The 14880-nt window shown below is 46.6% G+C and overlaps 1 protein-coding gene across 2 annotated transcripts in view; it reads right to left on the bottom strand.

Moving 5' to 3' along the window:
- CACNA1D (calcium voltage-gated channel subunit alpha1 D) overlaps window positions 1-14880 on the bottom strand; it is a 1031608-nt gene that overhangs the window by 823555 nt on the left and 193173 nt on the right. For both annotated transcript variants that reach the window (XM_085624624.1, XM_085624625.1), the window contains exon 4: window positions 4143-4282. In XM_085624624.1, coding sequence (XP_085480750.1) covers window positions 4143-4282 — 140 coding nt within the window. The remainder of the gene's footprint in view (window positions 1-4142; window positions 4283-14880) is intronic.

Raw genomic sequence — 14880 nt, 5'->3', positions numbered from 1 at the left:
CAAACCTATGAGAGGAGCAGCCTCACAGTAGTGAGAAACCAAATAGGCTGTTTGTCACTACCAGGACATGCCACACAACAAAGGCACATGTCCTACCTTTTACCTACACAGCACCCTGCCCAATGGGCTACCTAGGGTACCTTAGGGGTGACCTATATGTAGTAAAAGGGGAGTTTCAGACATGGCAAACCCTTTAAATGTCACGTCACTGTGGCAGTAAACTGCACACGCAGACCCTGCAGCAGCAGAGGCCTGAGACAGGTTTGAAAGGCTACTTCTGTGGGTGGCGCAAGCAGCGCTGTAGGCCCACTAGTAGCATTTAATATACATGCTATGGGTTTATAGGATACCAATGTACAAGAGGCTTACAGGTAAATTAATATGCCAAACAAGTGTAGACCAATCCCACCACGTTTACTGGAGAGAGCATATGCACTTTAGCACTGATCAGCAGTGGTAAAGTGCCCAGAGTCCTAAAACCAACAAAACCAGGAGGATGGTAAAAGGTTCTGTGATAACCCTGCAAAAAGGGCAAGGTCTAACAATACTGAATACCAGACACAGAGTCCCAGAGGAGAAAATATACTTAGGTTCCATATATGAACATATAAGATGACAATGCAGGGTTGATCACTTTGGCCGGGTATCCGGACAGCGGGCAAAGTGACCTGGCAAGATCTATCCATGTGAAATTCAATGTGAGATTCCGCAATTGGCAAGCAGAAAGAGAACATTTAACAAACGCAGTATGAAAAACACATTAGATCTCTTAAAATTAGTTGTAATGTCAGGCCCTCAGGCGCTCTACGGTTACAATTAGAAAATGCTAAATTCACAATTTACTACCTTCATACAGCAAAGACCAAGAGGGCTTTAGGGAACCTTAAACCAAGAAAAAGGGCAGGACAACTTCAAGCAAGGAAGGTGATGCCTATTTGGCCATATCGCCTGTTTGTCTTGCTGGGGGCCACCTATTGACCCACCCAATGTAGAGCCGTTATGAAACTTTTACAAATCAGAGATACCAGCCACTGCGGCATCTTAAGAACTTTTTTTAAACCGGCACGCCCTACCATACTTGTTGCAGAAAGGTAGAGCTATGCTCTCTGGTGAGACTACCCTGTAAGAAATCTCTGAAGACATCTTGTACCTTCCAAGCTGCAAATCTATAGGCAAAGATGGCTTCCGTGGTGAGTTCTAAAAAGGCAGAAAATAACTAATGGCAACTATGCTCCCTGCGTTGTTTGAAGAAATGGTTGATTGTAGATCTCAAGGAGTTATTTCAATTATGGCAGAAATCTTCCTTATCACTAAAGAAGGTAAAGACTTCCTTGACTACATTAGTTTTTGCCCCATAGTGTTATTTACTGAGGATATGAAAATTCTAGTGAAAACCCTTGCCAATAAATTGTGCAGTGTAATACCATCCAAAGTCCACGAATCTCAAGTAGGATTCGCACCAGGCCACTCCTTCCATAATCACTTGAGGGTTCTGACACGCCTATTAACGATTAGCAAGGATATGCTAGAAAACATCCTGACCATTTCTCTTGACACAGAGAAAGCATTCACCTAGTTCGGGTGGTAATATTTCTTGAGAAGTATGGCCATGGACAGGCATTTATCTCGAACATTTGTGGGCTTTACGATAACCAGTGAGTTGAAGTCAACAATGGAAGCTTCTTATGGAGACTGATTCAGATAGGCGAAGTGATATGCAAAGGCTTCCCCTATCACATCCTCTTTTGAAAATTACTTCAAAAGATATCACTCTATCAACAAGGGGAAGGATACAAGTAGTAAAGATGGTTGCAACCCAAACATTCAAGTAGGTTTTTGGGTTGCTATTTTTGAAAATCCCCCGATCTACACTGCTATTAAACAATTCATGTTGGGAGGGACAAAACCAAGACTGAAAGTCTACAAATCACTAGCAAACAGGCGAAAGCAGGTTTAAGATTAATGCATACAGACTTATACTGCATGGCACACAATCTCACATAATTGGTTGCTTCCACTCACAGTACCTCCTCTGGATCCAGTTATAGAGGAACTTACACCCTGATGGCAAAATGACTGACCCCTTTGAATAGCCATAGATCTGTAATCCCAGGTCTTCACAATTCTCTACTTATAGCCATGTTCTATAGCTAGAAAGCTGTGTGTAAATTGCACAACAATGACTTCCTAAACAACTTATCTGCTTCTTTAAGGCACAACACTGGAATTTTAACTGGAAGTAATACAATTCAAAGGACTTAGTGGGCTTCCAAAGGGGCTTTTAAGTTAGATCAGACATTGAATTGTGGCTCTCTCAAAGCTCTTCATGTGTTATGTGATGAATTTGGCTTAGATAATACCCTCTTTGGCAAAAAAAGCACTTTTCATATCACCTACAACTTAGAGTGGGCCATTCCCTCAATGCACTAAAATACCTTCCTATAGTAAAATCCCAGGTGACCTGAAATTATTTCAAAAGGGTAGTCTCAGGGCTACATGGGATGATCACTAACAATCTCTTTTTGGCAGTAGCCCTGAATACTTCCAGGCATTTTTGGCAACATGCATTACAACTCAGCCAGTCCAAGTGTCAACAATGACACTCGTGGGTGGCTAACAACAGCTTTGGCTACAGCGTAATCATCTCTCCCGAGACACTAGAAGAAGGCAATTGCATCAGACGGCTTACCAAATTGATGAAGGTGGCCACCTGTAAATGAGTAAATGATAATAAATGACCGAATGACTATTACTCCAAACTGTCCCTCCTATAGTAGATGAATTACATACCTTAGAAGGCAAATACTCAAAGTAGAGTGACTATTTAGTGGGTCTCATGCTTCTTCGCACAGACAGCTACTGACACTTTCATTGTATTGTATTGTAACTGCATTTAACATTACACTGCATTTAGATAGGGCTTACTATCCCGGAGTTCCCAGGATGAGGCACTAAGGGGCACATGCATCAAGGTAGGTTTTTGCGATTCCTTAATAGCAATTATTAAGGAATCGCAATCAAGGAATCGCAAAAGCCTATGCATGTAGGAATCGCTAAAAAATTGTGATTTCTAAACATTCCTTAAATGCGACTCGCAAATTGTGAGTCGCAATTATAGGAATGGCTTCCCATTCATTCCTATGGGCCTACAGGCCCATAGGAATGAATGGGAATTGCATGCGCAATTTGCAAGTGCCAAATAGGTACCCACAAATTGCGCATGCAATTTCAAGGGTGCAAGGGTGCCAAAAGGATACCCTGTTGCACCCCTGAAATTGTACTGTGTACTGTGCACCCATGTTGCGCACACACATGCCCCAAGGGCATGTGTGTGTGTGTGTGTGTAACATGAAACTTCGAAAAATGCACTTCAGTGTATTTTTCACCGTTTTTGCAAATTAACGAATCGCTATTTCAAAGTGCTTCTAGCCTTGCATTTAAGGAATCCCAAATTGCGATTCCTTAAATGCAATTGCAATTTTGGAAATCGCAAAAAATTGCGATTACCAATATTGCGCATCCCAAAAACTTTCATGCATCGCAAACGGATGATTTTTGCGAATCGCACTGTATGTGATCGCAAAATCCCTTGATGCATGTGCTCCTAAGTGCTTTACAGTGAGTAGCAGGTTAATCTGAAAGACAAGGTAGGTGGTTAATCCAAACATTAATGGTTATTGAGGTTAGTCTTGTGCTCTCAAAGAAACCAATCCATGCACTTACTCCAGTTTCACTGTTGTAAAATAAATTAGCAGGCGAGATGATTAGTGAAGTTATATGAGTTCATGCAAATGATTGGCAGGATAAATGGATGGGATAGAAGAGATTGTGTAGTCTTAGTCTGCAGAAGTCTGGTTTAACAGGAACAAGGTTGAGATCTATGAAATGAGATGTGGGGAATTTGGAGACATAAAATGACAGATATTAAGGCAGATAGGAGTGCAATATAGAATTGGCTTAACTCAGAGAGCAGCCACGCAATTGATGGAAGGTAAGTAAAGGGTCATTCGAAAGAGAGGCAACCATCCAAAGATTTAGGTCAAAGCAACATTTTCATGAAAGTTAAGAAGATGGGAGCACATAAAATCAACAATAAGCACATAAACTGGAAATACATGCACTGTAAAGTGTAATTTACTTACCCTACTATTACAATCACAAAATCCAGTAAATTCCATCCATTTCGTACATATGCATTGGGATGCATCAATAATCCATAGGCAATGATTTTTAAAAATGTTTCAATTGTAAAAACTATTAGGAAGGCATATTCTACTTTTTCCTATAAAAAAGAAAGAGAAAAACATTAGAACGAAAAATGACAAAACTGTAATCATGAAACAAGGCAGGGGAAAATAATGAACGCGAAGTTAGTACACTGACATTTTATGCTTTGTATAGTTAAGATACCTTCTTCTGCGGCAGGGATCTGTGATTAACACAGTTCATTCCAATAAATATCGACGGCTTAGAATTACGGAGTAGGAACCATGAAACATTCTCCTACCTCTGTGTGCTACTAGTGAAAACAGATAATACCTGGGAGCCGATAACTTCAAATCTGAAGTCAACAACATACTCCAATTAACATTTAAAACAGACTGAGAAAACATTGATGCAAAAATGCCAAAATATCTGTTCTCCCTTTGATTTTCCGCCATGACTCTGGAGTCTCTGCTGTCGTAAACTTACTATTAACTTGGAGTTTGTTAATAGCAACAATATAGTAAACTTACACAGAAGTGCAAATTTATATTTGTGAAGCAGGTCCTTCGTGTGCTGGTAACCACATTTCAAGCGCGAGCACTTGGTTTCAGTCCATTTTAAACTTTCAGGGGCTTATTTATGAGAGCCTTGAGTCACTTTTGCACCATGTAAAGTTGTACATGTGTGATGCAGGGCTCACATAAAGATTTATGGAGCCACGCAAAGCCACCCTGTGTGACTTTGAGTGGCCTCATGAATCATGAATAGGGTGACGCAATGCAAATCATCCGCATCACTTTACTCTGTGCCAGGGAGGCGTTCTATGGGCGTTGGGGTGGGTTTTCCAATGTGACAACCATGGAATTTGACGCTGCCCCAGATTTACAAAGTGATGTAAACCTGGGGATGCATCAAATCCGTACGCCTCCTGAAGTGAGTTGTAATGAGGAGGAATTTGTTTACTTTTCTTATTTTACTCATTTTTTGTGAACTTCTATGAGTGCTGGATTCTGCATCACACATAGAAAGAGGAAAATGCCCCTTTGGTTTGTTTTTGTGCAGGAAGGTGTGCCTTCATGCACCAAAACAATCCTGCCTTCAACTGAGGCACCCTTGCACCATGGTGCAAGGGTGCCTACGTTGGCGCTGGATTGCCGAAACGGTGCCAGCACAGGCAGAAAGGACAGGAATGCACCGTATTGCCGAAGTACAGTGCATTCTTGCGCTTTCACTTTGGCATAGAAAAGTGCAGCAAGGTGCCTTGCTGTGTTGCCCTACACCAAAGTGCCATATATGAGGACCTCAGATCAGTACCTGAGGCCGTATGGCGGGCTTTTCGGGCACAGGGCAGAGCCGAGCGCCTATTTAATGTACCTGCGGTGGTAAAGAGAACTCATTTAACTCAAGACTTCTCTTAGTGCATTACTTTTGTTCACATCTCAGAAACCTAAAGAGGTAAGCCTTGCCCATTGTTTCTGAGCTCTAGTGACTAAAATACAAAAGCACTCAGATAAATATAAGGGGTCAAATTAGTTCACTTTAAGCAGCACAGGTGCATAAAACAGGTGCTCAGTTCTGCCTTGTGCCACCAAAGTCCTTGTGATACGAACGATTGTCTCACATACTTAAAACAGCTGAAATATATACTTTAAAAAAAAAGATATTTACATCCCCACTCCACCATACAGGAGAGAGCAGATAAGACTTAAGTATGCTTACTTTTAAAACATGTTTTTTTGAGGAAAATATGTATATCCTTAATGTGATGGGGTCGTTACCAAACTCTAACATATGTACAAGGAACAATGACAGATTAAGTCTTGAATAAATATAAACTCTGGGTTAGTTCAGCTGCGATTGAGGCAGCCCTCGTTTGTACAACAGAGGCTTGTAGTCATAAAGCTAGGCAAAAGTAGCTCTAACCATAATGCATAGTGGGAACAAGGGTTTTAATCTCAATTTTAATAAAAGCGTGAATCATCTCAGACTGGCTTGCCTCAATACAGTTATGGTATAGACTGTTCATTGGAACTGATTGATCGATTTACCTTGTTAATCGCTTTACCAAATTGTTATTACAAAAACTCGTCGGGGCGTGGCCTGGCAGCCAAGATGGTGGACGTGTGCTAGGTGAGCTCCGTCCAGCATGAGCAATTATCCTTAAATTCTCCTTCCCACCGATCGTTTTTTGGTGTATTTGGACCGTGTCCCAGCTGGGGCGCGCTCGAGGGCTGTGTGCGATACCTGCTCTGGCCCCGCATCTCAGCGCGGTGAGCCGTAGAGGTGGAGGCCTGGGGTGCGGCCCGGAAGAGACAGAGCGGCACCATAGCCAGAAGCAGCCGTGCCGACGAGGGCTAACCTGCAGCGATGGACTACACGGTGAGGCGGTTGGGTGGAGGTGGCGGCCTCTAGACATAAGTGGTGCGAGTTTAGCGCAAGGCTGCTTCCCCCTTCCCCTCCGTACTTATGCGGAGATGGTGGCGGGGTTATCGGCGGCTTGAGTCGGGCCGCGGGGAGACACGCTCAGGGCAGTCGGCGGTATTCTCAAGCCACGGGGCGCTGAGTGATTGGAGCGCTGAGTGCCGTGTCCGGTGGCCGCCTGCCTGCCCTGTGACGGGCGTTGGGCCTGCGCTCTTGCGCTACTGGACACGTGGAGGGCTGCTTGTAATCCGGTTTTCTTTCGGCGTCGCTGTGCCCTCGCTCCGGCGGCCCTTTCGGGTCAATTGGGGTGGCGGCGTGAACACCTGGAGAGACTGCAGTGGCTGGTTGGAGTCCTTTGCTGCTGCTCATTGCCCTGTAGAGGGGTGGACAGTCATATTGGAGGCTCCGTGGAGAGTGAGGGGGGCCCGTCTGATCCTGGCCCTCGAGCCTGGCTCTGAGTGACCGTAACTACTGCGGGGACAGCAGTGTGGCCTGCTTGAGGTGGAACAGACCCTCTGTCCTGCGGGACGGCCATCGACCTTCATCAACCGTATCCTGTGTGTCACCCCGGGGGCCTTCTTTGCTTGCTCCCTGCGGTCTGCTGGGTCCCCGTGCTCGGCGGCTAGGTCGGGTTGCGCCGAGTGTCTTCGTACTCCTACGCCAGTGGGCCTGTGATCCTTAGGAGCTGCAGCTGGACAGTCTGGTGCTGATTGATCAGGTGTTGGGAGGGCCCAGTAGACATGACACGGGACAAGCCAGGTGGAGGCTCTGCCAAGCAGAGCACGCTCGACAAATGCACGGGCCTTAGGGCTGGCGGGGGGGCAGGGAGCTGGGCCTGAGATCCCGGACAATGCTGCGCTCATGGCCACGATTACGCAGTCTCGAGATGTCCAGTCCTCGATGCCAAGATTGGGGCGGTCTGCTTGGATATTATGCTCCTCCGCCAGGACTTGCGGAATGCAGTGGCCCGAAATGCGGATCTCGGGGTTGGAGGACGCAGTCACCACTCTGCAGAAATGGGTGGCCACACTTGAGATGACCCAGCAGAGCCTGGCGACAAATGTGGAAGACGCAGAGGGTCGGGCCAGGTATAATAACCCCCGCTTTATTGGTTTTCCGGATGGATGTGAGGGGGGGACATGGAGCGGTTCCTTACTCAATGGCTGGAGGGTTGGCTTCCCCCGGAGTCCCTGACCCGCTGCTTTGTGATAGAGCGTGCTCATAGGGCCCTTATGCAAAAACCACCACCTGGGGCCCGCCCGAGGCCAGTCATTGCAAAGTTGCTGAACTACCATGACCCTGATGTTATCGTTAAGCAGGCCAGGGCCAAAGAACCTTTGCTTTTTGAAAATGCATGCATATTGATCTTTCCCGACTATACGAAGTTGGTCCAACAACGGACAGTCATTTTTGGTGGCCAAGGCACGACTCCGGGATCTCAAGCTCCCATACGCCCTGCTGTATCCGGCCCGTCTGCGGGTGGTGTATCGTTCCCGGACCCATTTCTTCGACTCGATTGAAGAGGTGTTTCAATGGACAGATGAGACGGTACGGCTGCGTCCCCATTCACCACCTCGGCAGGACCCTGACTCTTCCTCCAGCGAGGCAGCTTGTAAGCAATCTCAACCGAAGCCTAAAGATCGTTGGAGGTCTAGTTCCCACTCCTGCAGTGAATCCTCCCAGACCGGATCGGCCTCTTGGCAGATTTCATCGGGCTCCTAATCAGGGGGGAGTTCGCAGTCCCTGGTAACTCAGACAATGTCGTGTGGATCGGAGGTGTTTTCGTGAAGGCCGGTTTCTCTGTTGGGTTTCCAGTGGAGGGGTTGCCTGCCAATTTAGGGCTGTACATTGGGGATCCATTGGCTGAGGTGTGCCGGGACTCCCTGTTGGGGTCTGCGGGCGGCACCCGCAGTGACAGATGCTTCATCGCTGTTGAAGTATAGGGTGGGGGGTTTGTTGGGTTGTTTTAGTTGATGTTTATGTTTTTGTCACCAAGTCGCACTTTATTGCTACACTGCTAGGCCCATAGGCTTGCACCACACACTCTCCTCTGTACCCCTCTACTCCATCAGGGTCCTCCATGACCGGTTCACTTGACGGGGCCCGAGATTCACCTGAGACTCTCATGGTGGAAAGCTGGAATGTCAGGGGAGTCCTTGATAGCATCAAGTGGGGGCTATCCTCCAATATACTAAGAGGGCCCATGCCGACATACTTATGCTACAGGAAACGCATATTCTGTGCTCGAAGGCGCTCTGCCAGCGTTATGGCAACACACAGGTGTTTCACTCCTGGTTTGTGCAAGGGTCATGGGGGTGGCGATTTTGATTCACCGCTGAGTCCTATACACACACATATAGACGTGGGTAGACACCCAGTGGCGCTACTTGTTTCTGCGAGAGATAATCAGGGAGGAACCAGTGGTGTTGGGATGTGTCTATGCCCCCCCTCCGCTTTCCTGGGTACTAGTTGAGCGGCTCATGGAGCTGTGGGAAGAAATGCCGTTTGGCTTGTCCGTGATGATAGGGGGAGACTGGAATGATGTCTTAGACATGGCCTTGGATTGCTGGAGCCCCGGGGAGGGTGCGGTGGCTAGCCAGGTTACAAAACTTTCCTCATTGATATCTGGGTGGACCCCTGGCGCCGGATGCACGGACAGGCCCAGGGCTATACATATTTCTCTGCGGTTCACAATTCCTTCTCCCGCCTTGATTATCTGTTTGTTCCTTGGGCGGTTGCGGCTCGGGTGGTGGAGGCGGATATTCTTCCGAGGGGTCTTTCTGATCACTCACCGATTACAACCCACTACAGATGGGTTGAGCAAGGCGGCCCTTCCGCTGGCGTCTCTCGACGTGGAACCTGTGGAAGGCCGACTACAGGAAGTGCCTAGAGGGCGCGCTGGATCAATACTTGACGCTTACTGTAGCGTTGGTTTCGGAGGCCGAACCTATATGGGAGTCAATGAAGCCCACCTTGCGGGGAGTGGATATTTCCTTTTGCGCGGCAGCCCGTAGGACTCGGAGGGAGGCTCTGCTTCAAGCAGAGACAAATATTGGGGATCTGGAACATCGTAGTCGAGGCGTGGGGGGACATCATATACGGCGTCAGCTGCAACTGGCGCAACAAACTATGCAGTCCTCCTCATGGATAAGGCCCATCTTGCCTGGCTGGCAACAGGCAGCCGTGTCTATCAGTGGGAGGATACATCTAGTAAGATGCTTCACAGGCTTTGTCAGGGGTTGTTTCCCTCTCAGCCGCTTCCTGGGATAGTGGGCCCGGATGGACGGCCTCTCACGGACTCCTTAGATATCGCTGAAAGCTTTTCTGCATATTTCACAGAGCTGTACGCCCCCAAAGAATGTCTCCATGAGAACGAGATAGGCCGGTTCCTGCATTGCCTGACGAGGCAAGCGCAGAGCTGGATCTCCCACTCACAGAGGAGGAATTGGGTGCAGCCCTGGGAGACCTCAATTCGGGTAAGGCGCCGGGCCCAATGGGTACCCCTGTGAGTTCTTTAAGAAATTATTTTTGCAACTAGGACCCCATTACCTTAGGGTGGTAGAGGAGTTCCGTGTGCGGGGTTGCCTTCCTCGGGATTGGAGACATGCAGAAGTAGTGGTGTTCCATAAACCGGTCAGACCCCCGGACTGGCATGCTTCGTATCAACCCATCTCGCTTCTAAACGTTGAAGCCAAAATATTGGCCAAGGCATTGGCTAACCGCTTGCGGGCCCAAATGGCTATTGCGCCCATTCCGGGGCATTGCGACCGGGCGGCACTGTTGCTAGCAGATATGGACCGGGCATTTGATTCGCTTAGCTGGGTGTATCTCTTCGCTCTACTACGTAGATTGAATCTTGGGCCGCGCTTTATGTCCTACCTGTCCCTGCTCTATACTGATCTTACTGCGTCGTTACGGGTCGCTGGCTCTACTTCCTCCACTTTCTCCCTTGGGCGTGGCACCCGGCAGGGCTGCCCACTGTCTCCATACTTGTTTGCATTGACGGTCGAACAATTGGCTGCATGGGTACGTATGGATGCGCAGGTGACAGGCTTTGAGTGGGCGCATGGATTGTCAGATCGTATTGCATTATATGCCGACGATGTGTTATTTTTTCTTACAAATGTTGATCGGACTGGCCCGCGGCTGCTTCGCATTATGCAGATCTTTGGGGAATCATCTGGTCTTTATCGGAATCCAAGCAAATCTACGTCATGGCTTCTGGGGAACACATCGGAGTGGGCGCTTGGGCAGCGTCGGTTCGGGTGGTAACTGATGGGATGAAATATCTTGGGGAATTCCTATCGGACTCTTCTGTGGTGGCTTTGGTGAGGAACCTGGCTGCAGTCTGGGAACGGGTTCAGGAGGATTTAAAGGTATGGTCGCGCATGCCGCTGTCTATCTATAGCCGATAGGCCATCTTTAAGATGGTCGCGCTTCCTCACTTGCTGTACCAGTTGCAGAATCATCCCTACCTGATACCCCCTAGATGGTTTAGGCAGGTTAATGCTGTCTTGGGGCAATTTCTATGGGCAAGAGGTGCGGTGAGAGTCGCTATACGGGCATGTTTCCTCTCTATGTATTGCGGGGGCTTGGCGACCTCCGATATTTTATCCTATTATATGACCTCACATCTCCTCATCTTCATCTTAAATGAGTGGTGGTATGGGGATAGGGACAACCCAGCCTATGCTGTTGAGCGGCGCCTCATAGGGGATCACTCTCTTCACATGATTCTATATTCTGTACCAGTTCGTATGGCCCTGCCATCAGCAACCCAGGTGGTCTTCCAGGTTTGACGACAAGCCTTGCGGCGGATGGGGTGGTGGAACACGCTGACCCGGGAGACCCCCTGTGGAACAATGGACGCTTGCCACAACTAACTGCTCTATCAGGGTTTCGGGGCTGGGACAATATCGGTATCTCTACCCTTGGGGATGTCATGAAGGGGCTAACCCTGAAATCTTTTCAAGACATACAAAACGAATATCAAATTCCTAAATCCCAATTCTATAAATACTTCCAGTTTCGCCATGCCCTCTGCCCTAGTCTGGTGGGCCTGGAGTCACTGGCAGAATTCAGTCCGGTGGAAGCCAAAGTATTTATGGGGGATCTTCAGGACCACAAAATATCTAAGATTTATCAGTCCCTAGTAACACACAGCTCCCCCACATTGCAGAAACGTAGAGAGGCCTGGGAGGGGGATGTTGATGAGGACTGGACGAAGGCTCTGGCCTCCCCGCGGGGGGCAGCCATAGCAGTACGCCTACGTCTTATCCAGTTCGAATATCTTCATTGGGTCTATTTAACAAGAGTCTGGTTGTGGAGGGTGGGTATGGTGGCTTCCTCGGTAAGCCTTAGATGTGAACGAAAGGAAGGGACCCTGATACACACGGTCTGGCACTGTCCTTCCTTGGAACGGTTCTGGAGAGGGGTGATGTCCTGCCTCTCATAGGTGCTGGGCTGGGATCTGCCCCGTCGCAGAAGTTAGTATTGCTACATGTCATGGAAGGGATTGGGGGCAACTTTTATAAATGCCATCTTATGTTGTTGGGGATTACGTTGGCGAAGAGAGACATCGCCAAGGCATGGAAGGCGCCGATGCCACCCTTGGTGTCGGTATGGAAGAGGGGCCTAGACTTGTGTATGAGCTTAGAGCATCCTATCTTCACGGCAAGAGGGTGCCCGCAGAAGCCTTTGGAAGCGGTGGGCTGATTACTGGGGGTTGCTCCTGGAGCCGGTCGCTGCAGGGGGGCCCCTTAATCCAGATTGATGTTATACCGTTGATGCAAATGGTAAACGATTGCATATATAAGTGTATGGGTGCAAGTGGTGTGGAGCAACGCCATGTCTTAGCTGGGTCTTGGAGGTTGTTAGTGCGACTGGGGAGGAGGGGGTAAGTTGGGAGGTTCTAAAAGGCATTTTTCTTCATCTGTATTGCTCTCTCTGCATCCTTGTTTCTTCATTGAAAAGTCAAAGTCATGATGCTTTGTACTGATTGTGCAGAGGTCTCTGGGTTACAGAACCCTGCTTTATATGTATCATTTGATGAATAAAATCTGTTTTAAAAAAAATAATAATAATAACTCGTCGCTGGGTATCTAAATGTAAATGATACTACAGATGGGTTTCAGGAGAACCTGTCCTTCAATAGATACATTTATAGCCCTATGTTGGCAAACAAGCACTAGCGGGCAGTACGAAATTATATCCATGGGGCATCGTCCAGACCTTACTTTCTACTTGTGTGCAAGTAAAATAGTCAGGCGACAATAGTTCAACTCCTAAAATTAAAACAGCGAATGGTCTGAAGTGGAAATGTATTATGACTCCTAATTTTAGCTATTGATCTCTGATTTACCAGGTCACATGGATGCAGTACCCTCGAGTCGGGAACAGAACATACAACTCATATGGCAAGTGATGACTATTTATTCTATCAATGACACAGAAGGGCCTCAGAGGCAACTCAATTGGCAGCAACAATATAATGGGGAGTACTGTCTCCAGGTTAATCTAGCCAAAATCAAAATAATGCAATTGGCAGCTGTAAACCTGGCTTCATGTGGACGACTGAGTCTCTCACCATGGAGCAGGTTACGAGTATCCATATTTAGGAGCTGTAAATGGCAACAAATTGACATGGAGGGCCCGAGTCACAGAACTAACTTAAGACAAAATCCTAAACTTACTACCATTTTGGTATTCACAGAAGGCACTTACTCATCAATGAGTAAGTGCCTTCTGTGAATACCAAAATGAGTAAGTTCCCTCTGTGAATACCAAAATGAGTAAATGGTAGTAAGTTTAGGATTTTTTCTTAAGTTAGTTCTGTGAATTGGGCCCAGAGTACTCATGCTTCCAAATTAACTACTAGGGACAATATTTACTAACACTTTGCACAGGGTAAGGGTTGTTTTTGTAATGCAAGCCCTGCACAAATCGCTGTGGTGGTATTCACTTTCCAATGCAAATCATGATTTTTGTTCGAAACTTGGCCAAAGTCGAGCACTACTTTCTGCTGCTTTGCGTCAAGGGGGAGTTCCATAGGTGGTACACGGGCATCCCCATCCACACATGGGCTTTGACACAAATACATACCTACCAACAAATGTAGACAGGAATTTGCACCAAAAGCTTATGCCTCCTTGAGGCAGGCTTAATGGATGACAGATGTCTTAATTACTCCATATTTTTTAAACGTTGCATATGTGGAGCACTGTGCCGCGCGCACAAAGTAGGAAAAGTATTAAAGCATAGTTTTTTTTACTATAATGGCACCTCTTCCAAGACAAAACATATGCTTTACAGAATGCGCACTCCCTTGCACTATGTTGGAAGGGTGTGTGTGTTGCTGCATCGCAGCCTAAAGTACGGCAGCGCAGGGGAGAAAAGAACAGTACCATATCTCAGTAAACGTGGCACTGATTTTGACACTTTCTCTGATGCAACACAGCACAGAAACTTTAGTTGCTGCAGTGGATCACAGTATAGTAAATTTCCCCATAATTGTATAGCCCTTAGCAACGACACAAAGAGCTTTGTGCATAACTATGTGGGATGCGCTTAATGGCCATCTATTTTGTTATGTGGCTCACCTGCCTTTTAGGATAAAGTTATTGCCAAGTTTGTCAACATTTTTAATCAAATGTCTTTACTGTATTTTTAATCTCAGATCCTTCACCTCACACTGCAGAATATGGCTTGGCGTTGTCCTGGCATCACTTTCTTTCCTTGATAATACCCAGTTTACTAGCTACAGGATCTGATTTTTAAAAGCTGAGTAGAATTATTTGAAATACATTTTCTATAAGGAAATATTTTAAAAAGCTAGGCGCTCTCAATAATGTATTACTAAACGTTTTATTATCATCTCAGTTAATCAAATCCCAACCTTGGAGACACTATCAATTATAAATAATGAACAATTTAATAATCTCTTACAATTAAAAATTAAAGCAGCTTTTATATGATGGCTAAAATTGACTGTATGTACACAATTTTATACCCACAACCAACTGCCATATTTGGATACTGATTTAAAGGCAAGGGTAAAATGTGATATGTCAATATTGAGATCACTAAATAAATGTCAGTGTTACAGTCAGAAAGTGAGTGGCACACATTTGATAAATCTGAGAGAACCTGCTGCCTATGCCTCAAAGCTGAGGAAACAATAGAACATATTGTTTGCATTTACCTTAAGTTATTAAATGTAAAGACTTTTTACAGTTTTATCTCTGAGAAGTAGAG

This window comes from Triturus cristatus, chromosome 9, assembly GCF_964204655.1.
Source record: "Triturus cristatus chromosome 9, aTriCri1.1, whole genome shotgun sequence".
In the NCBI taxonomy this organism is placed as follows: domain Eukaryota; kingdom Metazoa; phylum Chordata; class Amphibia; order Caudata; family Salamandridae; genus Triturus; species Triturus cristatus.
Note: the sequence above shows the minus strand (reverse complement) of the source record. Positions and strands in the feature narration are given on the sequence as shown.